The sequence below is a fragment of the Lactuca virosa genome, chromosome 8 (genome assembly GCF_052849685.1).
Source record: "Lactuca virosa cultivar CGN04683 chromosome 8, Lactuca_virosa_CGN04683_v6, whole genome shotgun sequence".
Lineage (NCBI taxonomy): Eukaryota > Viridiplantae > Streptophyta > Magnoliopsida > Asterales > Asteraceae > Lactuca > Lactuca virosa.
In genome coordinates, this window is record NC_136433.1 from 131,543,407 (window position 1) to 131,571,269 (window position 27,863).

The window sequence follows — 27,863 nt, forward strand, 5'->3', positions numbered from 1 at the left end:
GCATTTGAAACCATATTATTGGTGACGAATGATGAAGCTTGATGTTGCTAAGTATGTGGCCGAGTGTGTGACATGCACAAGAGTTATGACTCAACATCAGAAACCGTATGAGAATTTGGAACCTTTACTGGTACCTATGGGTAAGTGGGAGGATATTACCATGGACTTCGTAACCAAATTACCCAAAACAAAGGGAGGTCACGAAATGATTTGGCTAATTGTGGACCGATTAACAAACAGTGCATATTTCATAGAGCCAATGAGAAATGATATATGGAAAATCTTGCAAAATTTTACGTGAAAGGTCACGGTGTTCCCTTGACGATTGTGTCATACCATGATAGTCGTTTTACTTCTAGATTTTGGAGAAGTTTTCATGAAGAGATGGGTACCAAACTATGTTTGAATACCTCTTATCATCCACATGCAGATGGTCGAAGCGAGAGAACGATTCAAAAACTGGAGGATATGTTAAGAGCTTGTACTTTGGATTTTATGGGTAACTGGGATGAGCGTCTACTATTGGTCGAATTTTCTTACAACAACAGTTACCATTCGAGCATTAATATGGCACCATATCAAGCCCTGTACGGAAAAAAGTGTCGTACGCCGTCTTGTTGGCTTGAAGTTGGAGAGAAGCATATTATGGGTCCTGAGATTGTCCATCAGACCGCCGAGAAATTGAAAGTAATCAGGGAAAGAATGCTAGCAACTCAAAACCGTCAAAAGAGCTACGCAGATAAGAAGTGACAGCCAATGACTTTTGAAGTTGGATACCAAGTGTTGCTCAAAGTCTCTCCATCGAAGGGACTTATCATATTTGGAAAGCGAGGGAAACTGAGTCCAAGGTTCATTCGACTGTTCAAAGTGCTTCAAAGAATTGGAAACCAATCTTACAAGCTAGTGTTGCCAAAGGAAGTGGAAGGTATTCATAACACCTTTCATGTTTCTTACTTGAGGAAGTTTGGGGGAGAATTTTCTGATATGATTCCACTTTCGGAGATACGAATCAATGAAAACAAGATGTTGATCGAAGAACCTAAAGCTATTGTTGGCCGAAAGATGAAGAAGTTACGACGTAAGATGGTCGAATTAGTGCTAGTGCAATGGAATTATACGGCGGTGCCGAATATCACATGGGAGACAGAAATTGCCAAGAGGAGTCACTATCCACATGAGGAAGTTTGGGGGAGAATTTTCTGATATGATTCCACTTTCGGAGATACGAATCAATGAAAACAAGATGTTGATCGAAGAACCTAAAGCTATTGTTGGCCGAAAGATGAAGAAGTTACGACGTAAGATGGTTGAATTAGTGCTAGTGCAATGGAATTATACGGCGGTGCCGAATATCACATGGGAGACAGAAATTGCCAAGAGGAGTCACTATCCACATCTGTTTGCTGATGCATGATTTCGGGACGAAATCATCATAAGGGGGAGATAATTACAACACATGTGTTTCTCTGTAGGCGTTAATTATAAAAGATGTATTTACGTCGGTCACCAATTGTAAACTTTTTTATGAATCAATGAAAGAAACTTATTTGAATATATGTGAATTTGTGTATACATTATGTGTACATAATATTAGGTGAAAATTTAATAAATATAGCTAAAATAAACATTAAAAATAAATTATTATTTAGGATAAGTAGCCTTGATAAAAGTTGAGGTATCCGTTATGATGCTCTCGGGGATATAAGGAACGCTTAAATCTGACTTCGTATGAAGAAATTATGATTGGTCGAAGTTTCACGTGCAACCTGATACGACAACAAGTGTCATAAATACAGAATCGGGGATAGGTTGCTTATTAGTCTAAGTAATCTAAACGAAAGTCGTAGTAATCATAAAAACGAACTCGTGCGTATAAAGAACATCTAAATCTAAATTCGTATGAGGAAGTTATGATTTTTCAAAGTTTCAGCGCAGCTGTGTCAACACAGAAATTGAAATTCAAATATGTTGATTGTTAGCCAAAACAATCTAAACGAGAGTTGAAGATCTCATGAATAGGATTCTATCGATATAGAGACAGTAGAGAACGGAATTCGTATGAAAGAGTTGTGATTTTTATTCGAACTTTAACAATCTAAGCCCTCTAAAAATATAACTTTAAAAATAAAGTGAGAATTAGCCGATGGAGACTAAATGAAAGTTGTAGTACTCGTTGATAGCGATGTGTGGATATAAAAAACATCGAAAATGGAGCTCGTATGAGGAAGATGGGAATTTTTGAAAATAACTAAAAACTCACGCGCGGAGGAAAGGCGCGGAGCGCGCTTCTAGAAGGCACAGATGTGTTCCACAGAAATTTTGACACGTGTCACGTTGTCGGTGGATCCCTTGCTAACCAAGCCAGGGCATGACGCGCACATCCGAAATGCTCCCTATAAATGGATGCAGCCCCTCATTTCATTCCTTACACCTACAAAACTCTTTCTCTGGAATTTCTACCCCTTGAGTCCGAAAATTCTTAGTAATTAGGATATTTTGGTGAAGCTTTGAGGTCTCTGAGATCCTGGAAAATAGAAGCTATTGGGTTGGAGTTCTGCCAGTGCAATTTTCAGACGTCTTGTCAAAAATCTTTGTAAGTTAAGCTACATTTATTATCCTTTAGGTGTAGCTTATATTTATATTCATAGTTTTTGTTATGAATTTATAAATAAGATTTATCAGTGATTCCAAGTCATAATACTGATTGATCTACTTATAGGAATGATGACAATGCTAGATTTAGTGAGGTGTTTAAAGTGGGATTTCCAAACAGTATACTTTGTATACTAAACAAGCCCTACCTGCGATATGATCTTACCTCGTTATTCCTTATTTGATATATCTTATTGTAGACATTGGGATTATTGAGGAATCTAGACTATCACTAGTATCAAGGAATATAAGACTAAGACTTAGTGATATGTGTACCTAGGTCTTTTGAAAGGAAAAGTTAAGATAGTAGGTGAAGTGTTGTCCTAATCAAGTCATACACTTTTAACAAGTGAGTGTGTAGTTACTTTCATCTTACACATAGATATGAAGTGTCTACATGTTTAAATTATGTATGTGCTTATTATATGTGTTCTTTATATCTATGCTGGATCAAATTATATAACAAGATTTAATCGAATATGTATTTTGTATTTATAATATATTAGGTAGAAAAGGGTCGAGGAAGATAAAAATAATGATGAGAGACCATTATTTTATAGTACTATTGTATTTATGAAATATTTATCTAGTAGAGTATAGATAACCACCACGAACTATTCTAGACAGTCCAATGGAACGTTGGCAGGTTCGCAACCTGTAAGTGTTAATGAACTATCTATTCATTTGATGTACTCTATCCCCCATGATTCCCTTATTGACATATATTGTTAAAAGAATCCCCAAATCAATATTGTCTACTTGTTGCTTGTAATGATCCTTAGGATAGGTCCATTGAGATCAGTATTTTTAGGATCAGAAAGTGAGAATAACGGGAAAAAGGTAATAGGATGAATTATTTGATGTGAAATATATAATTAAAGAACTTAATTATTGTGGATTGAAAACCCTATGTGTTCACCAGGCTCCCAAGCTTGACCCACTCAGTTTTCTTGTATCACAGGTAGCGGTACGAAGGTATAGGTACAATGATGTTTGGATCTGATGAGAGATTCAAGGAGATTTACGCCATTAGTATAATAAGATGTTGTAAGGCCTTTTAAGATAATTTTATGCTTATGTTTTTGTACTAGTTATGACATCCCAAGTTTTTATATATTAATGAAAATTATTTATTCATAAATACTTTATTATATTATCTTACAAAATGATTTTGGGAACAAATTTTGTAATAAGAAGATACTCTAAATTTAATAAGCATAAAGAAATTTTTTTTTGCCATGAAAATGGGGATGTCACACATAGCATTTTAGTGTAATTTTAGATGCATTTTACATTTTCGAGACAATATCAAGGATTTGTCTACTTTTCATGTTTTTGTGGATATTTCAGGGGCGTTTGAAAGTTGGATCATGCTTAGGATGGTTAAAGGAGGCTCTCTAAAAATTTTGGAAGGAGAATCGATGAGAGACATAGTCAATGTGTTTCAAAGTTGGATCATGCTTAGGATGGTTAAAGGAGGCTCTCTACAAAATTTTGGAATTTTTGGAGCAAGAATGAAGAAATCGATATTTTGGAAGATGGATTGTACACAGAAGAAAACACAATCATAGAATGTTTGGACATGCCATTCCATGGTCGTGTTATTGAGATTTCAGTAGCATAAGATTTGATTCCATACCCGTGTTTTCTCAAGGCAAAATCATTCCGCGAGCGTGTTTTCTGGAAACATACAAATTTGGGAAATGCACTTTGGATTAAAAACTAATCACAGCAACACACTTTTCTCATTCCACGCCTGTGTTTTCACAAGGCCAATCATTCCACAGTCATGGAACGTGATTTTGGCAGTTTGAGAAGAACTTCAAACAGAGATGTGAAATGGGCGATTTTCATAGATCTAATCATCAATTTGCATTTTGGAAACACTTAATCTTTGAATTTGTAAGTTTAATTAAGATTTAAACTTTATACATTTGTGTTCTAGGTTAGTCATGTGTGGCTAACTTTCTTTATATTTTTTATTCCTGAATTCTTAGATACTTGTTGTTTGGATTGTTGTGTGAAGTTAATTTATGTTTATCTATTAGTCTTTGATTTGATCTTTGTTATATGCTTGATTTATACTATTTTCATTTGATCAATGAACTTATCGGTCATATCATTATTGCTATTCAAATTATAAAATTTGTAAATGTTTTGTGATTTGGAATTAGTAACAAACACTTAATTGGTTTTAAATTAATCAAAATAAGTGTGATCAAAGACTAGATGCTTTTACATTCCAAGGCATATAATGAGTATTGAGCGTTATTGGTAATAATTGCATGAAACATAAAGTCATTTAGTGATCTAGTTTAAGAACTTGTTTAGACTATATTAATGAGATGAAGTTTTACTTGAAGATCATGGTTGATTAAAACATTTTTGCAAATTTTAAGATATTATAGAATATTAATATTTTAATTATTAATCTAGACTAAACATGGATTGATGTCACATCTCATCCAACAACATAATACTTAAATGGAATTTGGAATTGGAAATATGTTTTCATTTCTGAATTTTAGTAATCAATTTCTTATATGTAATTTTTTTATGAGAGTTTATTTATTTTTAATAACAACACCCCCCCCCCCCCCGTTTTAACAATTGATCTTGTGTCATGTGAAAGTATGGTAAAATAGTCGGTCCCGTATCTTAGTGGTACGACCATGTTTACTTTATACTATCTCTTAGTATATTGTAGCTGTGATTTTGTTGTTATTTATATCTCTTTCATTTGTTGATTTGACACCCAAACAAAATGTTCCTTTTTTTTATCTTTTTCCCACACGCATCGGTCCCTTCAAATTTAAATTATAAAAAACCAATAGATGAGTATCTTATCATTTGCACAAGTATTCTCATGGCTATACTTTCTACAAGTTTTTTTCCTCTCAAAATATCATGTTTCTATGAACTGTTGGTTATAGTTCCTATAAGTATTTCCCCCCTCGGAATCTATCATGTTTCTATGATTTGTTGGTTCGACACTTGGTGGCTAATTAAATGGTTTAATCCTAACTAATTTGGTTGAATCATAATCTTTAATTTGGGAAGGGTAGTTTAGCAAAATCATATGGTATTTTAAAATTTAGATAATTTTATAAATATTAAATTTGTTTAATCATAATTAAAATATGAGTTTGGATATATCAATTTTATAATTTTATAAGGACATGTACATAGTTTTAAAATATATAAGGATATATAAGTAATATTTAAAGTTTGTAAGGATATAAATGAAAATTCCCAACAAAAACATAATACTTACGGGCAAGGTTGTAGAACTCACTATTTGGTACCTGTTCGGCCGACTGTCGAGTAGGGAGTACTCGGGAGTACTTAGGAGTACTCGGATTCAGTAATTCATGTAGAAATATTTTTAGGTAAATTATATGTATCAAAATCATAAGTTAAAATCATAAGTTGATTGAAATATATAACAAAATTAGATACATGTGAATACACAAAAACTGAAAAACACACAATTGTCTCACTTGGTGAATAATTACTAAACATTTAAGATATATATGTAGTAATAATCACATATATATGTGTTAAATAACAAATCATTAAGTATATTATACATATTAATCACCGAGTTGGCCGAGTTTTACTACACTGTTCACTTCAGTAAGGGGCCGATCGGGGAGTACTCGAATTCTGTAACTCGCCTCAGTAAGGGGCCGAGTAAGGAGTGCTTGGCTGAGTAATCGGCCAACTCGGTGAGTTTTACAACACTGCTTACGAGTTTGATAGTTGCTGATTGATTCGGATCTGATTTAGTCAGAAGTTTTGATTGAATCTTTCTCTAATTGAAACTGTGTTGTTTAATTATGGCTCTGAATGGTTGTGCTGACTGATGGAAATGACCATTTTACCATTCGGTTCTATTTTGTGTTGGATAAAATGTATCCGTTTGATAAAATATATGAAGAAAGTTGGTAAATAATTATAAAAAAAAAATACAAAATGTCATACAAATCCAAATTAAATGTAATTCATTTCAAATTAAAATAAAATAGGTTGTGGCGACTTGGTAAGACATCTGGAAGATATGGTGGATAACCTATTGACCCATGTTCAAATCCTGGCACTACTCAGCCTCTGTGGCCATGGAGGTTCACCTGCAGTGACTCCAGGGCATGAGGCATAGCCTCATGTTCGCAACAGGGGATTAGTCGGTGCGCGAAAGCTGGCCCACAAGCCCTCGTTAGGGAAGTTCCCTTTCAAAAAAAAAAGAACATACTAATTTTCATACAAATTTAACTTGAACTATTTGAAAATAATTGATTGATTAGCAATCTGGTCACACAAGTAGCCATATATTCATTGTCTTGTGAGACATATTAGGAATTTAGGAGATCTTGAGTCAATCTGAGAACTCAACCCACAAGATAAACATAGTAAATGTATATCTTCATTTATTAATAAAATCGATCTATCAATAATTTTATATAATTTTCATAATAAAATAAAATTAATGATAACATTATTAATATACATTTATTAGTGATCCCAAAATATCCAACTCGGAGGCATTGCTTGGTTGATGGACCTTCTAACTGCAGCGGCAGTGAAAGGTGGACGGATGTCGACAAAGGGTGGAGGAAGAAGGTATGGCCGGCCGATGCTGGCGGAGGAATGCGATGGACTGGTTTTTGTGGGTTCTCCTTTTAACGATCATATGAGGAAGAAGAGAAGAGGTGTGAGCTATTAAGGCACAAAGGGGGGCAAAGTGGTCTATTTTACCCGGTTACCTATCATTCTTTACTAAGCAAATAAGTGTCTGTTGATTGAATAAGAGGTGGAATTTTAGCAAAACAAACAGTTTGACTAAGTGAGATGTTACCTTTTATTGGACCCGATAAGAAGCAAAATAAACAACCCTTTAGAATTTTGGAACCGGCAGAGAAAAACTACAAGTGAAGTTGTCCAAAAAGCAATTAGAACCAACAATAAACTAATGCAATCCTATGATTCCATATCATTAACAGATATTGTAGGAATCGTGCATATAAAATCACATTTAGAATTTTGGATACTAGTAGCACTAAATTTTGAATAACTTGATGACAATTGTGATGAATAGTATATGTTTATTGAGTACACATATGGAATAAATCATCGTTGCCAACATGTTTAGATATTTTTGTATCGCTTTTCGTTTTCTTCGTCTTCTTGGGTACTACCTGAAAATCCCAAGTGTAAACATGAATAGAAAAAAGAAACCAAATCATATGCATGTTTCATGTGAATTAAAGGTTAAAATTCACACACGATCTTTTTTATTTTATTTAACGACTATGTTGATGTAGTTATTTTGAAACTATATTGTTTCAGATTGTTTAAAATTTAAATATAATAATATTATTAATAACATTAGTGCATGGTAGTAAAAAAAATGAAAGTATATGGCATGAATTGATAAAGTAGTAAAAATATTTTGTATTATTTTATAATTAACCCAAAACTCTAGATTTTTTTTTCTTTTTATATTTTCAAAACTGATTTGAGTTTATTAATATTCTTCTAAATAACTAATAAATGATTAAATACTGTTGGGTTTTATCAAAAATAAAAATAGAATTATTGCTATTATATTTGTTTTTATGCAAGGCAATTTGAAGATGAAATATTGAAATGAGATTTGGTGGTGGTTTTGGATCCCACAAGTTGGTAATAAAAATTAAAAAGACGAGGATATACAGCTAGAGTGGATTAGGTGGGTTGACCACTTGACCCATATAAGCATGTCTTTTTATTATATTTCAGAAAACAATACATATAAAAAGATAATTGTATCTACAAATTAATATTTTATTTTTTATATGTTGATATAAATATCTATAAATATTATTTAATAAGCAAGTCATTTGCATTATTCCATTAAATGAAATCCATAAGCTAAAACATATCTATACTAACGTGTTACACAACGAGTTCATTTGCCACGTTTATAAAATGTTGATCGAATTAACATTCAAACCATTCGATGAAAAAAGTTAGTTACGTTTAGAAGTCTGATGAAGAGAAAACAGTCGAATATATAAATTACATAAAAGATAAGATTTTGCAGTCTCGCAAAAATCTCGATTAGTCTCCGATTAATCTTTAGGCGGTACGCGACCGATTAGGAATGCCTAACGATTAATCTCTGGCAAGACAATTTAGCGAATTTATCTAAGTTGATGAATATTTAAAGTCATGAAGAAATTATGATTCAATAAAAATTATTTGAGAAAATATTTATATTGTATTGGTCATATTAACTTATTTTGTTTTGATATTACCCGTATTTTACTTATTTTGTTATTATATTAGTTATATTTATTTTTTAAAAATTTAACCGATTACAACTTAGACTAATAGACTCCCCAACTAGTCACCGACTAATCACCAACTGTCGTTAGTCGACCAACTTAGCATTGTCTAACGACTTTTAGAACCTTAATATTTTGTTATTTTTAAAGTTAATTCATAAATTTGTTGAATAAAGTTATGCAATTTCAACATGTAACACACTGACTCTCAGGTATAAGTTTTAAAACCTTATATACATGTTTATGGACCTACTCGACGAGTTGCTTGCCCCAACTCGTCATGTAGAGGCGGGTTAGCCCGCGTGGATTAGTGGACCTATTCGGCTAGTCGGAGGACCCTGACTCGACGAATAGGAGCTGAAAAATGAAACCCTAATTTCCGGGGTTTTGCACCCTATTTAAAGGGTCATTAGCCTCCCTCAACCTCCCTTACCTTCCCCCTTGAGTCCAGAAAACCCTAATCTCGAATACCCTCCATTTGTGTGTGTGAAGAAGCTTGGAAAGTGGTTGTTGTGAAGAAGGCTTGAAGTCTAAGGAGCTGGGAGCAAAGAAAAGCTTGTGGGCGTGACTCTACTTCATCTTGGCATCATTTTGAAGGTAACAAGTCGTTACCTTGACTTCCCTCTAGCTAGATCTCTCCATGCTTAAGTCTAGGGCCAATTTGGCATATATATATGAACCATTTCGGGTATTGCTCATGATCTAAAGTTGTAACTTCAGATTTGGACTTCTCTAAGTCCCTATAGCCATAAAGTTATCAAATTTAGCAAGCTTGGACCCTTCTCTTTGAGTTAAACCTTTCCATTAGCTTGGTTTTGGCATTTAGGACCATGCATGTACGTAAAGTTCGCAACTTTACGTGGAAACCATGCCCTAGGAGGTAAGATCTGCAATATGGAGCTTTGGGGTAGCTTAAAAACGTCTGGATAAGGATTGGACTGAAGGGACTCGACGAGTCGCATAGCCGACTCGATGAGCCGGTTGAAGATTGCTTGTATTGGTTCTGCATGAACTCGGCGAGTCAGTAAGAAGACTCGACGAGTCAGTTAGGGTTTTCCCGACGTTTGGACGCGCATGGACTCGACGAGTTGGTTGGAAACTCGGCGGGTCAATTAGGGTTTTATGATTCCTGAGTTCTTAAGGAACTCGACGAGTTGCTAGCGGCACTCGACGAGTCGGGTCAACATGGACTGTTGACCTTGACCGTTGACTTTGACTTTGACCAAGAGTTGACCAGTTGGACTTTTGAGGGTATTTTGGTAATTTGGGAATCTGATGGACTCGATCCTATGGTGGTTATAGGTGGTTGAGTTTGTGACAGTGATTCGGGAGTTTGATCTTATCACTACAGTTCGACATCGTGAGGTGAGTTCTTCTCACTATATCAACAGGGTCTACGACACTGTTGGATGCCATTTTTTTGCATCTTATAGGGTAGTTTTTATTATCATTTTAGCATCATATTTTGTACATTTGCATGTCATTTATTTAAATAATGTTCAGCTCATGTATTTCGTTACAATTCCCGTATTGCTCACGTTTTTATGTCAATTTCAGATAGTTCAAGTGGAGCAGTGCTTTGGGAGCAGATAGATGCATGTTTGGAGCTTAAAATGGAGCTTGGAACTTATGGAGTATGTTGAGGAGTTCTTGCAAGATGCTTTGGTCAAGAAACATTCGATCGAATTGATCACACGAAGATAGAATATGCAATCTAAAGCTAAAGGATGTTGCTGGCAGCTTTGACCCCTGTCAGTATTTTGACCATATCTAATGAACCGAAACTCCGATTGACGTGATTCAAAATGATCTGAAAAGTAGACGAAATTTCGGACGTCTTAGGAAAAACATGTGATCGCAACTTTGTCCATGCTTGTCTTCGAGGTTTTTTTGTGCCAAAAATTCATCCGGGAGTGAAAATCCACTACATGCAATCGCAGGTTGTGCCCATGCAATCTCAGGTTGGCCAAAATTTCTCGAAATGGTATTGTACTTCATTTAAAAGGCATGTGAAGCTTTTTCAGTAATACATGTGATCGCAGGTTGTCTACATGCGATCGCATGCGCGTCGTTTTTGCTGCTGGACGTATAAATAGACCCTGATAGCATTTCGGTAACCTAAGTTGGCGATTCCAGAGGTACCAGACGACGAAAATACTATTTTGGAGGCGTTTATTCTCTGATTTCCACGATTTCTAAAGATTTGAACACTGTGGATCATCTCCTTCAAGTAGATTAGTAAGATTATTTATTTGATGTCTCTTTTCATTTGTTTTTATCAGACTTTAGCCATGTATGGCTAAACCCCTAGTTTTCAGTTCTGTAAAGACAAGTACTTTTCATGTGATTGATCATTAGATCTGGTTTTTGATTTGTGTTTCTATCTAGATTCTTCAATTTTGTTCTTAATGAATGTTTGATTTTGATTCTTGTTAGTCTGATCACCTAGCTAGGGTTTTATCATTCCAGTTAATCAGTTATAGAATCCGTACTTGTTCTTGTCAACTGGTAATAAGTAACAAGTAATAAATTGGTTCCGTGTTTGGGATTTGACTTTATTATAAACTGAAAAATCATATCTTTACGCTTCCGAGGCTATGATAAGTATTGGATATTGCTGGTAATTTTACAAAGATCTTAACGCAACTTTTATGATCTTAATTAAGAGCTTGTTTGATTAGACAGTAATAAAAAGTTAGGGTTAATTGAAGAGCTTGTTTTGGTTAACCAAATAAGGTAAAAGAGATTATACTAGAGCTTGTTAGTTTTTCTCAGTACCAGCTTAGATAGAACACATCTCAAATAACCAGGTCAATGTTGATTGCATGATTAGGAAAATCGCAGCAGAGCTATAATCGTTTTTAATATTGATTTTCGTTTAATTTTAATATAACTGCATTTTTAGTTTTTAGTTTAATCGAAATCCCCCTTCTTAATAAATTATGCCTTGACTAGAATGTGCCAGATGCAAAAAGGCATTGACCATTAGGTTGTGTCCCTGAGGATTCGACCCTGCCTCCATGTGCTATATTTTTAGTGCAACCAGCAGTGATAATTTATTTGCTTAATACGCGCGCGACAGCGTGTTAACAACTTGGCGCCGTTGCCGGGGACACGATGCTTTCTAATAGTTTTATGCCAAAAAAAATTCTTTCAGGTACACTTTTTTTTATCCAAAAATCGAGCGAACTGCAAGGAAACTGAAGAAAGAAGCAGCAAGAAAGAAACAATCAGCTGGTCTCTTTGGTTCATCATCTTCCATACCCCCAGAAACTTCCGCACCACAAGGCACTCCCTTGTGGAACGAACCAGATCCAATTTTTCCGAAAGTACCCCCATCTTCTCCTCAAAACAGCCCTGATGAGACAATGAATCAAGTATTGAACGAATTAGAGTGTAAATTCAAAGTAGAATTGAAAGATTTGAACACCGATGTAAATATGATCTATTTGGCTCTATTACGCTTTTGCAAATTTTACAGAGTACAATGAATATTCTGTAAAGACTTCGTTACTAAGACACTAGTAACCACTCCTATTTATAGAAGAGAAAAGCGTACAAAAAATATACTAAGGACTAAACATGAAGCTTCGAATATTATGCCCTAGTAAAATACATTACAAAAATGTTCGAAGACCCTAAATACAAAGTTCGATTATTACAACATTTCGACCCTAACAATCTCCCCCTTTGTAATCAAAGTCGAAGTCTTCAGTTTGTAAGTAGAGTAATGGAGTACAGCAAAACTCTTCGAACCTCAGTATACCAAGAAATAATTTTCTTCAATTCCTTCTTGTCTCCTTCATTGTTCTTTTTGCAGTGGTTCATACGAACAATCAAGTTCGTATATTGAGATGTAGAATATCTCTCCACTTCGCTAGCTTGGAACAAAAACCGCTTTGCTTTTCCAGCTTTATCCTTTCCAGCAAAAACTATTCCAAATGGCTTTAAACATATTTCTCCATCATCATATTTCTTTAACTCAGTCTGAGTCAACGAAGAAGCCATTGGAACTTTTACTTCCATTCCCTTTGCAGTAGCCAACTCCACATCAGTCAGTGCTAGGCACTCATAATAATTCTCAATGAAGATTTTGATGTGAGCAACTCCAAGTTTGAATTCCTCTGGATCTGTGTTTTGCATAAAAGAAAAGGATTTGTCTTTCAGAAGCAATGCCACTTGTATAAGGTCATACAAGTTCATCAGAGGAAAATCTGCAATAGTGAATTCGCATGTTTTTCCATTTGCCCTGGCCACAACATATTTAACATTTTGAACAATGTTTTCAAAGACCACATCCTTTTTCATGCTTATCACCTTCTTGATCTTGATCAGTGACCAAACATCCTCAGGGGCTTTGCCAAGTACTGCATGAAAACGAATTTTCATATGAGTCCCTTCATCTTTTTCTTTGAAATTCCCTTCAGCTTTGAACTGAGGCATGATGAACATCATCTCATTTATAGGGAAATCCAACTGGCATGCATCAGTGTTTGTAACCACATAACTCTGTTTTGGCTTCTTATCAAATGAATACATGTGATTAAAGGCAACCAAGGCTTCGATTGTTTCATAGTTGTAATGTTTTGCTGGATCACATTTATTCATGCCCTTCGGATCACTTTCCCTCTGAGTCATGATGCTTTGAATAAGCCTCATTTTCTCGAGTTCAGCTTCAACTTCAGCCTTCTTTTCTTCTTTAGATTTTTCAACCAGAATTGATTTTCCTTTGTCTTTCGAAGCAGATTTTTCAGTTACGTCTTTTAGCTTCGAACCACTTCCACCAGATTCCAAAGGTTTACCAATTACAATTCCTTTCGAAATTGTTCTTGTAATTGATAATGTTGTTACGATTGTTGAGGTCACTGGTTGAGCAGACACAATTACTAGTTTTCTTGAAGGGATGCTAGATGAAAATACCTTGCCCACCACTTTCGCTTCTTCTTCTGTTGACTTCCTTTCTCCCCCTTGCACCCCTGTGAAAACAGGAGGGGCAGTAGTTGTGGGAAGAAGACTGGATATGCGAAATAGTGGAGCAAGTTGCTTGTTAAGTATGGCTTCGAACTGCACAAACTTCTGGGATAAAAATTCTGGAGTAATCAACGGTGACGAAACCGGTTTCGTTGAGATCTCCTTCAACTCCTTTAACAACTTGATCACACCTTCAAAATTTTCACTTTCAGACTTGGAGATTTGAGTTATTTGAGGACTCAAACCTTCGTATAGCTTGACAAATCGAGTGACAGCATCACAAATGATATCGACCTTCTGATTCAAGGACGCATAATCATGTTGAACAGATAGAATTTCCTTTTTCATGTCTTCACAAAGTTCGTGAATTTGGGAGTTAACATCCTCCCTCACTTTCTTGACTTCCTGAACAAAAAGAACATGTCGTTCTTTTGTTATGCTTCGCAGATCCTTAACTTCTCCCATAAAATCAGATCTGAGAGTTTTAACATGAAGCTTAGAATTCTGATCTGTGTAATCAACCTTTTCTAAAATAACAGACTCTGAGGCTTTCATCATTCCAGAAACTTTGTTGATTACTCTTGATTCAAACATCTTGAGCATAGAATCAACCTCCAAACTTGAAATAGATGAACCTCCGCCAAGATCAGCTTAGGATTGAATGATGGAGTTCAACTTTTGATTAAGAATTTTGTATTGCTTCATTGTCATTAACATATGATCAGGAAATTATTCTTCTTCATCATGAAATCTAGGTCTTCGAATGTTCCACCAAACCCTTCATTATCAGTTTCAGTGGGTGAATATGGTTTGGGTGTATCAGTGGATTGAGAGGAAAAAATGGAAGTAATTGGTTGATTGATGATATGTTCAAAGGTTGGTGAAACAGTGGTTGATGTGAGAGGAATAGTAGATGTTGGTGTAACAGAAACCAATGATTCGAAAGGAGTAGAGATAATTGGACCTTGATCTGCATCTTTCGAACCACCTTCACCCATGTTGACATTTGCATCCGTATCAGATACGTGTGCAGGGATGCCTGAAGTTCGAACCTCCTCAAAAATTGACTTGGCAATCGAAACTTCGGGTGGTATGATAACAGTCTTCTCAGGAATGGAACTTGTAATGATAGAAGTGAACTCTGGAGTTTCTGGTATTCGTTCATCCTCTTCTGTAGACTCAGTAGATAAAACAATCTTTCGAGTCTTCTTCGTCTTCTTCTTTTTCGGTTGTGACAAGTGTTTTGCCATATCTTCTGCTGCTCTTTTCTTGGATCTGGGAGAAATAGGAACAGGTACCTCACAAATTAAAACTCCTTGGTGAGTAATTTGAGGCTTGCGAATCAACTTCTGTGATGATGACTTTCGTTTGTGAGTGGATTTCATCTTGATTCTTCGAAACATCCCTGTTTTCGAAGGAATAATCACATTCTCTTGAGTCTCTTCCACTATTGGCTCAATCACTTGTGTTGCTTCAACTGTCACTGCAACATTTTCTGTCTTCTTCTTTGGAGATTTAGAGGATGTTGAACCCTTCGTTTTCTTTTCAGGTGAAGCAGGATCAGCTTTCTTCGACTTTTTGGTCTTCTTTTCGTCACGTGGCAACAAAATTCCCGTAGGAATAGAAGAATCGAATGTTTTCAGATATGCAATCAAAACAGGATTCGTAGGATCCACCCTTTTAAGCATCGCGTCTGGAATCCGAGCAACGTTTGGAAATTCATCATCATTGTCAACAACTTCCTTCGGAAAGTGATAAGATTGAAAAGTACCCTTCTCTTCTTCATTTGAAACCAAGATGCCTTCCTTGTTGTAAAAATGTTGCAGAATTAGACTCCAGTACCTAGCACACGAAATGCCATGAACAACATTCGTATGTTCTACTCCTTTTTGAAATTCCTTCCATAGCTGTGTAGAGTAGTCTGCTGGAAGATCATAGTATAAACCAGCCACCATGGCATAAACCTCCATCCTTCCTTTATCTAATCCAACTGTTCTTCTGGTTAAACAACGCAAAAATATCCCAAACAAAAAATTCCATACTTTTGGAAGACCAGACTTCTTAAAGTCACTTATCTTTGACAATGGGGGCTGATATCCCATTTCATTAAACATATGAATTATTTGGGAGAATTGAAATTCAACAAAAGGAGGTGTATTTGGAATGTCAAGAATCTGACAAAACAGTTTCTTGGAAAGCCTAACCTTTTTGTCATTGATTAGGTGAAAAGTAATCGAATCAGAGGCTTTGTTGTATGTGGCAGTAGATCCTGCTTGAGAAAGCCAGGATACCGGAACAGAAAAGGAATTGAACATTGCTTTGGATAAAACAGAGTGTTTTAAAGAAACAATAAGCATCTTGAATTCTGCTGGACATTGAGAAAGTTCACCATCCACATAATAATTGGTAGATTGAATCTTCATAACTGGTGCAGAAGAAGTATCTTCAATAGAAGGATCGACATGAGCAGTAGTCGCCATTGTTAGGGTTTGAAAAAGATGAAGAACAGATAATTTGGGAAGTTTTGAGTTTTGATCGCGTAAACGTATAAAGTACTCTTGAACCCCCTTTTATATGTAACCCTAAATGATTTGAATTTGAAGCGGGATGCATTTAATGAGATCCGACGTGGAACCTTGAAAATCGGACCTGTACAGCGGAAAGGTAGCCATGCGTCAAAAAGTGTCTGTCACATCACCTAGAAAACAGGGCAGAATACCATACGTCACGTATACACAGCCTGTCATTATCCCCTTAATAGAATTGTAACCGTTAGAACCCTTCGAATGGAGGCAAGGCTCTTTCACTTTTGGGATAAAAAGCGAAGTCATTTGCCAGATGTTCGAAATCATCAGCCTGAGTTGGTATTACTCAGAACCTCAAGGATTTCGTGTGTGTAGTGTGCCAAAGAAAGTTTACACAAGAAACAACATTTTTTTTTTAATTTTGTGATGTCAAAAATTTAATTTGACACGAAGGCAGTTAAACCCCGGGCAAAGGTTGCTTCGTTAATCATCAAGAGAGATGATCAACAGCTTGTGTATGTTCCCGTGAATTACAATCGAATACTTTTTGATAAGTATCAAAGGGATTCTTTTAAGAATGCTTCGTGGGTAGGTTCAAAATTTCGTTACATGTCAACCTAAACATAAGGTGATAAAGTGTAACAGAAATTACTTGTATGACCAGTGTAGTCAGTGACAAGTCGGCTTTGAAAAATTTTAACATGACTAGGACATTCGAATGAAACTCACACGGAAATCATATTCATAAAAAATTTGTATACTGGATCTTATTGGGTAACAAACATCGTGGGTTTCGAATGCTTGATCAAGACCACTCATTCGAAATGAATATGATTTGGAGTTTCGAACATTGGTACAGAAACAAAAGTTTCGTATATATCTGGAACAATGTTCCCCGTCAATTCCGTAATTTGTAAGATTTTTGGGTTTCACTTCCATCACGGACTCATGATGTCAGATCATAAACACAGAGTTTTTATATATCTAAGTCTCGATGGGTTTGATCAGAGACCTCTCGGATATACGTCTTTGTGTGTGATCGTGTAAGAATGTTTTGGATGAAAAAGATTGGTGTAAGACACGAAAAGTACATCTGTTATGTTTTGGACCAAACAGGAAACTCTTAACTCATTGTGAGAAGAGTAAGGTAGCTCAGAGACTAATGTGAATATAAGCCTGATTGGGAAGAAATTTTCGTACGAAACATTTCATTAAGGCTTTCGTACACACACATTGAGTCATGGAGGATTTGGACGACATGCAGCAGCATGCTTCTAGGGACAACCTAACTAATTCGAATAATGAGAAACATATCAATTCATACGAAAAATTTTACCTGACCCTAAAACTGTCTGCATTGTCCCCTCTGAATCACCATCATAATCTGCAACAAAAGTCTAAAAATAAAAATATTTTTGTTGTTTTGAATTTTTTTTTTTTAAATAAAGACCGAACAAACGAAAATCTTTTTGGATTTTTGATTTTTCGAAAATTTAAGGACAAAACAAAAGAAAATCTTTTTGAATTTTTGATTTTTCGAAAATTTAAAGACAAAACAAAAGAAAATCTTTTTGAATTTGTTGCAAACAGACGAATATTTGGCATTCCTTGAAGAGTGACAAATGTACGAATTCGAAGCGTTCGAAGCGTTGACTATGAACAGTAACCATTAACTCAACGCTGAAAATAAGTGACAATCATGCGAATTCGAAGCGGTCGAAGCGTTGACTATGAACAGAAACCACTAACTCAACACTGAAAATAAGTGACAATCATGCGAATTCGAAGCGGTCGAAGCGTTGACCATGAACAGTAACCTCTGAATGCTGAATGACTTTGTGTTATCTTTTATTCAGCGCCTCGGATTCATTCTTTTTCGCCTATCATTCTTCTTTTTCGCATGGAACAGAATTGCCATCAATCATTTCAAGACCTTCTATTATTCGCATTAGAGATTTTTCATCCAAAGCTTTCGTGAATATATCAGCTAACTGATCAGTTGTTTTCATGAAATGTACTTCAATGTTTCCATCCTCCACGTGATCTTTAATGAAATGATAACGAAGAGCTATGTGTTTAGTCTTCGAATGCTGCACAGGATTATGACAAATTCTTATTGCACTTTGAGAATCACAATATAATGGAATCTTTTTCATATTAATTGCATAATCACGCAATTGACTTTGGATCCATATTATTTGCGAAGTGCAAGCAGCAGCAGCCACATATTCTGCTTCAGCTGTGGAAATTGACACACACGTTTGCTTTTTCGACTGCCAGCTGACTAATTTGCCATCAAGAAATTGACATCCTCCACTTGTGCTTTTTCGATCAAGATTACAACCACCCAAGTCTGCATCTGAGTATGCTTGAACGAAGAATCCAGTTTTCGAAGGATACCACAATCCTAACGAAATTGCGCCTTTAAGGTAACGAAAAATATTCTTCACTGCAGTAAGATGTGGTTCGCGTGGATTAGACTGATACCTAGCACAATTACACACAGAAAACATGATATCAGGTCTACTTGCTGTTAGATAAAGTAATGAACCAATCATGCTCCTATACAACGTTATATCAACAGCAGGTTTGTCCAACGATGGTGTTAGCTTTATTCCTGTTGCCATTGGTACACGAAGCTTTGTGCTATTCGTCAATCCAAACTTTTCTAACAGATTTTTCGTATATTTTTCCTGATTAATGAAAATCCCTTCTCTGTTTTGACGAATATTCAATCCAAGGAAATTATTGATTTTTCCCATCATGCTCATTTCAAATTTGCTTTTCAACAATTCTTCGAATTCTCTAGACAAAGCAGGGTCAGTCGAGCCAAAAATAATATCATCAACATAAATTTGAACAAGCATTAGATGATTCCCCACTTTCTTTCGAAATAATGTGGGATCAACTGATCCTTGTTTAAATTTAGATTGTTTCAAAAATGATGTAAGTGTTGCATACCATGCTCTTGGTGCTTGTTTCAGACCATAAACTGCCTTATCTAAAATATAAACATGATTAGGATATTCTTCGTTAATAAAACCTGGGGGTTGTTCCACATAAACTGTTTCTTCAAGCTCTCCATTGAGAAATGCACATTTCACGTCCATTTGATAAACATCAAAATCTTTGTGAGCTGCATAAGCCAAAAATGATTGAACCACCTCGAGTCTTGCGACAGGGGCAAAAGTTTCTTCATAGTCGATTCCTTCTTGTTGTGAATATCCTTTTACAACAAGTCTAGCTTTATTTCGAATAATGTTTCCATCTTTGTCGGTTTTATTTTTAAAAATCCATTTTAACCCGACAATTGAAACATTTTCAGGTTTAGGAATTAATCTCCAAACCTTGTTTCGTTCGAATTCAGACAACTCCGATTGCATTGCAAAAACCCAATCTGAGTGTTCCATTGCATTCTTAATTGTTTTTGGTTCAATTTTAGAGATGAAAACATTAAACATGCAAAATTCTTGATGAGTATTCAATACCTCATTCTTTGCACGAATTTGAGCTCTTGTCAGAACTCCCTCTTGTGGATTCCCAATAACTTGATCCTTCGGATGGTCTCTTGTCCATTTTTCCATGGGTGGATATGCTGGATCAAATTCCAAAGGGGCATCTTCGTATATTTCATCATTTTCTGAGCCTGCATTCGAGCAAGCATCATCAACATTATGCTCCCCCTCAACAACATGCTCCCCCTCAATTTCAGCATTCAATTGTTCTTTCTCCCCCTCGAAAGAATGCTCTTCATCATCTAAAGTATTCAAATCCAATTGCCCCCCCCCCCTCCAGTGGACTATCACTCATAGTTTCACCTTCTTGAGGAGTCGACGGTGAATCATCAGTAAGTTTTGAAAATTCTGGTATGTGATTATCAGGAGCATGAACTTCAGCATCAACTGCATGATCTGAAATTCCAAAAATCAAATCATAATCAGTATCATCCATTTGTATAGATTCAGTTTTAACTTGTGTTTCTTGTAAAATTAGATGATTCGTAAATCTATGCTCATTTGATTTAACATAATAATCATCGAATGTGAGATTGAACGTTTCTTCCACTTTTCGTGTTCGCTTATTTAACACTCGATATGCCACTGAATTGTGTGAATATCCAAGAAAAATTCCTTCATCAGCTTTTGCTTGAAACTTCGAAAGATGATCCTTGAGATTCATAATAAAACACCTACATCCGAAAACATGAAAAAACTTCACATTAGGTTTACGATTATTCAGAATTTCGTATGGTGTAATATTAAATCGACGATGAATGAACGATCTGTTTTGAGTAAAACATGCAGTTGAAACAGCTTCAGCCCATAGATATTGAGGTAAATTCGCATATGCCAACATGGTTCTTGCTGCTTCGCATAATGAGTGATTCCTTCGTTCTACAACACCATTTTGTTGTGGTGTATATGGAGATGAAAAATTATGCGAAATTCCTTTGTCCACCAAAAATGAATCAAGAACTTTGTTCTTAAATTCAGTTCCATGATCACTCTTGATTTTTCTAACAGTCTTCTTCAACGTGGTTTCCATCTTTTTGATAAAGTCAATCATAATTTGTGCAACTTCGGATTTGAGCCTGAGAAAATAAACCCACGTAAATCTGGAAAAATCGTCAACAATAACTAAAATGTACCGTTTATTGTTGAGAGTTGAAACAGTCGAAGGACCACACAAATCAATATGTATCAACTCAAGAGGTGCAACAATTTTCGAATCAATTGTGATTGGATGACCTTGTTTATGTTGCGTGCCAACTTCACAAGCTGCACATAAAGAATCATTGTCAAATTTAAGTACAGGTAAACCTCTTACCAAATCTTGTACCACAAGTTTATTTATGTTTCGAAAGTTGAGATGTGAAAGTCTTCGATGCCATAACCAGCTTAAATCAGATGTAGCTTTCGAAAGAAGACATACTGCTGGTTTGCCTACAATTGGATTTATGTCCAAAGTGAACATGTCACCTTTCCTTTTAGATTTCAGTAATATTTCGTTTGTGTTAACATTCGAAATAACACTTCCTTCTTCGTTGAAAAGAACTTGATTGCCAGTGCCCACAACAAGTTGAGAAACACTAATCAAGTTATGTTGAAGACCTTCAACATATGCAACACGATTCACTGTGAATTGTCCATTTGTGATTTTTCCATATCCCATGACTTGACACTTTTGATTGTTCCCAAACTTTACTACTCCATCATTTTTGAGACTTCGAAAATCTCTTAAATTCTCCTTCTTTCTAGTCATGTGACGAGAGCAACCACTATCAATGTACATTTGTTATCATATTGCTCGTCACACAATACCTGCAATCAATGAAAAATTTTAGGTACCCAAGGCTTTTTGGGTCCTTGGAAATTAGATTTCAATTTCGAATGAAATGAAGAACTTTTAACCCAATCACAAACTTTGGTTTTGAGACTATCAATTAAGTTCACTTCATCATCTAAAGGAACTGAAACATAAGTGTTTGATAGTTTCGAATGTTCACTGACTTTTCCCTTCGCATCTTGAGTTTGTGATTGAACAGTCTTCGCTTTTGTGACAGGTCTCCATGTTTTGACTGAGATATTCGAATCCTTAGATGATGAGCTGCCATTCGAAGAAGTATTGACATACTTTCCGTATGCTTCATGAATTTGCTCTTTTGAATATTTATTTGACTGATACATTTTTCCTCTTCCGTCAAGCCAATGATCAATGTTCTTCCTTGAAGTCATTCCTTTTTCCCGTGACGTCCTCATAGTTTCTTTCTTTGTGTAATTAGGAAAATTTGGCTTTTGAGGTACAAAATCAACTTTGGGTTTGGTAACATAAGAGTAAGCATAGGATGTATCAATTTTTGATTTAAAATGTTGACGTTGAAAAACTTTTTGATTTGAATTGGATCTTTCTGAAAAATCTCTTGTTTTGTTAGTTTCAGAAACTTTCGAAAACTTTGTTTGCTTATGTACTTCATACCTTGTTTGATTTGATTGAGATGATTGTTGAGTTTTTGAAAAAGAATCATTTTTAACGTTGAAAACCTTTTTGATGGATTGTGATTCAGAAATCTTTTGAGACTCAATATTTTGCCAAAATATTTTCTTTCGTGCTTGTCTTTTTGAAATGTTGTTTTCCTTCGAAAATTTGTCAATTTGATCTTTAAATTCCTTAGAGTTTAATTTGACAACTTTTTCATTTTCCTTTTCAACACGAATTACTTTCTCTTTTTCAACTTTTGGTTTTTCAACCCTTTGTTTTTGTGGTTTTTGTCGTTGAAAAATATATGAATTCTTTGTTAAGTTGTTTTCAACTGTGTTTTGATTTGCGAAAAAACCTTCCTCAGTTGTTTTTGAATTATCCTCCTCAACCATCTTCTTGAACTCTGGTTTGATATTCTCAACATTTCCGGTAGTTACGAAAACTTAATTTGGAAAAATGACATCATCTGTGCATTTGAAATTTGGAAAAACCACCGTGTTTGTTTCAAGATAATGTTCACCTTTTTCATTCATCAGTTTTTCGAACTTTTGTGTATCACCATACACTTGGTCAACAACTATTCGTGGAATTACTTCTTTCTTTGAAGATTTCTTTTCTTTCGAAACTTTCTCTACATCTTCATCATCACTATCATCAATTTGGTAATCTTTGAGATCCACGAAGTTCATTTCACTAACTTTCGAAGTTGAGGGAATATCAGTTTCTTTCTCAACTATCAAATCCTTAACTTTTTCATTCCCTTTAGAATTCGAAGCAACATTAACAATAGACAACTGAGAACAATCAACATCTTCAAGCTCACTAATTTCACTAATATTGTCAGAATTATCTTCAATATCAACAAAATTAGATTGAGAATCAGATGATGAATTCTCAATCTTTTTCAAAATGTGAATTTGTTCAGATTTAGTCAAAGTATCATTTACAATGTTAACTAAATAATTCGAATCAAGACATTCATCAACTTTGACAATTCCATATCTATACTTGTCATTCGGAACTTTGTCAAAATCAGCTATTTCTTTTTCACAGTCATACGAAATGTTATCTACCTTAGCTCTTTCATAAGCTAAAAATGGCAGCAATTTTCTATGTTGTTCTTTACTGATTTCGCATGAATGATGAAGTTCAGTTATTTTCCCATATAATCTTTTAGCAACATTACAGTAAATGTTTCTTTGTGCTAACAATAGTTTATTATCACTAGATAAATTGTCCCTATCAACCATGATATTCGTTATTTGAAGTTCTAGACAATCTATCTTAGTGATTTTCGAATCTAATTTCTTCTGTGTCTCTAGCAATTGCATTGACAGGTTCTTAGCCTCATTGCTAGCAGATACCACAATCGAATCAAAATAAGTAACAATTTCATCAAAAGATACTAATTCAGAATTATAAGCATGTACTGGAATATTAAAAGATTCAAGAATGTTTCGTACCTTTGTGGTCATTGGTGATTTGTCAGCAGCTTTTGATACGAAGCATCTTCCATGCACTTCGTATGTTTCCTCCTCTGATTCTTCCTCCATTTTTGCAAACATAGCTCCATGGGTTGGATTTCGCATTTCCTCATCATCTATTCCAGATGACCAGATTTGATAAGTACCATCTTCATCCTCATTCACACCCTTTGCAACCAGAGAAAAATTCTTGGCTTTCGCACGAACCTCCTCCAACTTTTCAGCATAGTACGCCTCATCCTTGACCTTATTCTTTCTCTCATCCTTCTTTCGAAGCATACAGTCATTAGCAAGGTGATTAGCACCATTGCAATAATGACAATCAATCCCAACATCTCCCTTTAGCTTCTTCTCAGACTTTCCCTCAACAGGCTTCGAATCTTTCATCTTATCTTTCTTTTTCTCTTCCCCAGCACTTTTACTCAAAAAGTTCCCTTTTGTCTCAGACGACTTTGCCTTCGGATTGAAAGGCTTTTTGAAGAACTTTTTCACACGATTGTTTGAATAAAAGGCAACTGCCTCATCATCTGAGTTCATGATGAACCCTTCATCTTCATCCGAAGCATCTTTCTCAGCATCTTTTTCAGAGATCTTCGAAACCAAAGCTAGTGGACCTCCCAACATAGCCTTCGATTCTTCAGCTATTTCGTTCACTTCGCTTTCATGAGTCTTAAGTTGGTTGTACAAGTCATTCAATGTTGACGTATGAAAGCTCTGTTGATTCTTCACCATCATGCTCACACTACGCCATTCCTTTCGAAGTCCCATAACAAATATCAGATTGAATTCCATGGCTGATCTGGTGATAACATATCGATTGCATCGATATATCAATTCATTAAGACGATCATAACAAACTTCAATTGTTTCACCATCTTTCTGTCTGAAGTCCTTCAGCTCTACTAAACATTGCTTCACAGAATTAACTTTCGTCTTCTCACTTCCCTGAAATTTTTCCTTGAGATTGTTCCAGATTTCCTTTGTAGTTGTACAACTTCTCACGTAGTTGTAAACAACTGGAGGCAAAGCTCCTCTTAGCTCTCTTACACACCTTTTCTCCAGCTTTTTCAGACGATCATATTGATTTTCAACTTCAGAGTTTCCAGAGGAAGAACCAATTGGTTGAACATTCGATGGTGGATTGAGATTGCCAGAAATGCAATTCCACAATTCTTCATCCAATCCATTGAGATAATCCTGCATACGATCAGCCCACTGATCGTAATACTCAGGGATGAGCATAGGAATTTTGGTGGATGATCCTAGAAGATGAGAAAATGAAGTCATGGAATTCAGATTGAATGACGCCATTGTTGTACGGAATAGATCCTTGAGAATTTTTGAAGAAACTTTGAGAATTTGACAACAAACTGTATGATTCAAATCACAATCACTCTTAGAACACTCGATTCAATGAATTAAGTGCAGAATCGAATCACAGACTTAGATCTAAACAATTTTTCACTTTCAAAAAGTGCGGAAACTTTTGAATCAAAAAGTTGACTCAAAAACCTTTTGAACAAAGTGAAAATCAGATCAGAGATATGATTCCTGCTCTGATACCAATTGATGAGACAATGAATCAAGTATTGAACGAATTAGAGTGTAAATTCAAAGTAGAATTGAAAGATTTGAACACCGATGTAAATATGATCTGTTTGGCTCTATTACGCTTTTGCAAATTTTACAGAGTACAATGAATATTCTGTAAAGACTTCGTTACTAAGACACTAGTAACCACTCCTATTTATAGAAGAGAAAAGTGTACAAAAAATATACTAAGGACTAAACATGAAGCTTCGAATATTATGCCCTAGTAAAATACATTACAAAAATGTTCGAAGACCCTAAATACAAACTTCGACTATTACAACATTTCGACCCTAACAAGCCCTTATAAAAACTTATTCCCCACCTTCCTCCATTAAATTTGAAACCATAGACACTTCAGAAACCGAATCTAAAGAATCATACATGAGTGGAGACGAAGCAGAAAAGTCCCTTAGAGAGTGGGCCACTCAAGAGGTCAACCAGCAGCCCCTTTGCATTACGTTTCCAGAAGCCCAGAACTTTGAACTCAAATTCGGGTTGATTCATCTTCTTCCCACTTTTAGAGGATTGGAAAACGAAGACCCACATAAATTCCTCAAGGAATTTCATGTGGTTTGTTCAGGAATGAAGCCTCATGCTGTCACAGAAGACCAGATAAAGCTAAGGGAATTCCCATTTTCACTTCAAGATTCAGCAAGGGAATGGTTATATGAACTCCCATCTGGTTCCATCACCACTTGGACAGAACTCGCGAAGCTGTTTTTAGAGAAATATTTTCCAGAAACGTGAGTCTCCAGTCTCAGAAGAGAAATCCTTGAGATCAAACAAGGAAAAAGAGAAGCTTTACACACTTACTGGGAAAGGTTCAAAAAGCTTTTGGTTCGGTGCCCCCAACATGGGATCAACGATTATCAACTTTATAATTGTTTTTGTGAAGGTCTAACACCCATGGAGAGGCGCCTGATAAATGCTTCCAGTGGTGGTTCCTTGGGTGATATGACACCAACTTAAATCAGAGAGTTGATCGAAAAGCTAGCGATCTAGTCCAAACATTCCGGAAATGAAGACGAGTGGTATCCAGATCAGCCAATGGGTGTCAAAGAGACCAGTAATGTTCATCTGGAAGCTCAAATATCTGAATTGACTAAAGTTGTTCTGCTCCTAACGAAAGAAAAAGCAGCTGCGAAGAAACCATGTGGTATCTGCCTAAAGACGGAACATCCAACTGATATGTGTCCGATTTTACAAGAGGATGTTGCTCCAGTCAAAGTTGTCGGAGGATACCAGCAACAGAAAAACTTTAATCAGCCTCCAAACTATTATCAGAATAACAACTATCAGCCAAGACAACAATTTCATACACCACCGGGTTTTCAGCAGACAAATTTTCAGCAAAATTCTCACTTTCAACCCAACTTTCAGAACCCGAATTTCCAGCATCAACCTTCAAATCAGCAACCCAGTAGCTCCAGTGTGGCCTTAGAAGATATAGTGAAGAGCCTTGCCACGAGCACCCAAGCATTCCAGACAGAAAGTAGAGGGAGCATCAAAAATTTGGAACAACAAGTGTCTCAACTTGCCACTTCTTTGGGTCGACTTGAATCTCAAGGAAAGCTACTAGGGCATACAAAAAACAATCCAAAGCACAATGTGAGTACTATTTCCTTGAGAAGCGGAAAGACTTATGAAGGTTCGATCTTATCTAAACCAGAAAATAAGGCTGGGGAAGAATTTGAAGAAGTTCTGGTGGAAGAAGGAGATATGGAAGAAACAGAAAAATGAGTTGAAACAGAAGAGTATGAAGAAGTGTTAGTTGAAGAAGTCGTTGAAAAAGATAAAGAAAAAGAAACTCCAACACTACCCAAGCCAATTCTGAAAGAATATAACCACTATCGCCCTTCCCATCGTGACTGAGGAGCACGGAACGCGAGCGTGAGGATGAAGATGTTATGGAAATTCTTCGCAAGGTTGAGGTAAATATCCCACTTTTAGATATTATCCAACATATCCCTCGCTATGCTAAATTTCTGAAAGATTTATGTATTTCAAAGAAAAAACTGAAATTTAATGAGATTTTAAAAGCTGGCAAAAATATTTCTTTAATTTTGCAAAAAGGTTTGCCTCCAAAGTGCAAGGATCCGGGGATTTTCTCAGTTCCTTGTAAATTGGGGAACCTTGATTTTCCAAAAGCCATGTTTGATCTAGGAGCTTCAGTCAATGTCCTTCCCTATTTTGTTTTTGAAAAATTAAAAATGGGAACTTTACAAAAGACCGAGACAATTATACAGTTGGCTGACCACTCGACAATACACCCAAAAGGTGTGCTGGAGGATGTTCTTGTCCAAGTGGATAATCTGATTTTTCCCGCTGATTTT

General features: G+C 35.7%; 2 protein-coding genes across 2 annotated transcripts; both read left to right on the forward strand.

The window, feature by feature from the left end:
• The first annotated feature begins 756 nt into the window (after positions 1-756).
• On the forward strand, positions 757-1,203 carry LOC145130839 (uncharacterized). Its single transcript, XM_079065599.1, has one exon. The coding sequence runs from the start codon at positions 757-759 to the stop codon at positions 1,201-1,203; it is 447 nt and encodes a 148-aa protein (XP_078921725.1).
• Positions 1,204-25,911: 24,708 nt separating this feature from the next.
• On the forward strand, positions 25,912-26,277 carry LOC145130840 (uncharacterized). The gene has a single exon (XM_079065600.1). The coding sequence runs from the start codon at positions 25,912-25,914 to the stop codon at positions 26,275-26,277; it is 366 nt and encodes a 121-aa protein (XP_078921726.1).
• The last annotated feature ends 1,586 nt before the right edge of the window (positions 26,278-27,863 follow it).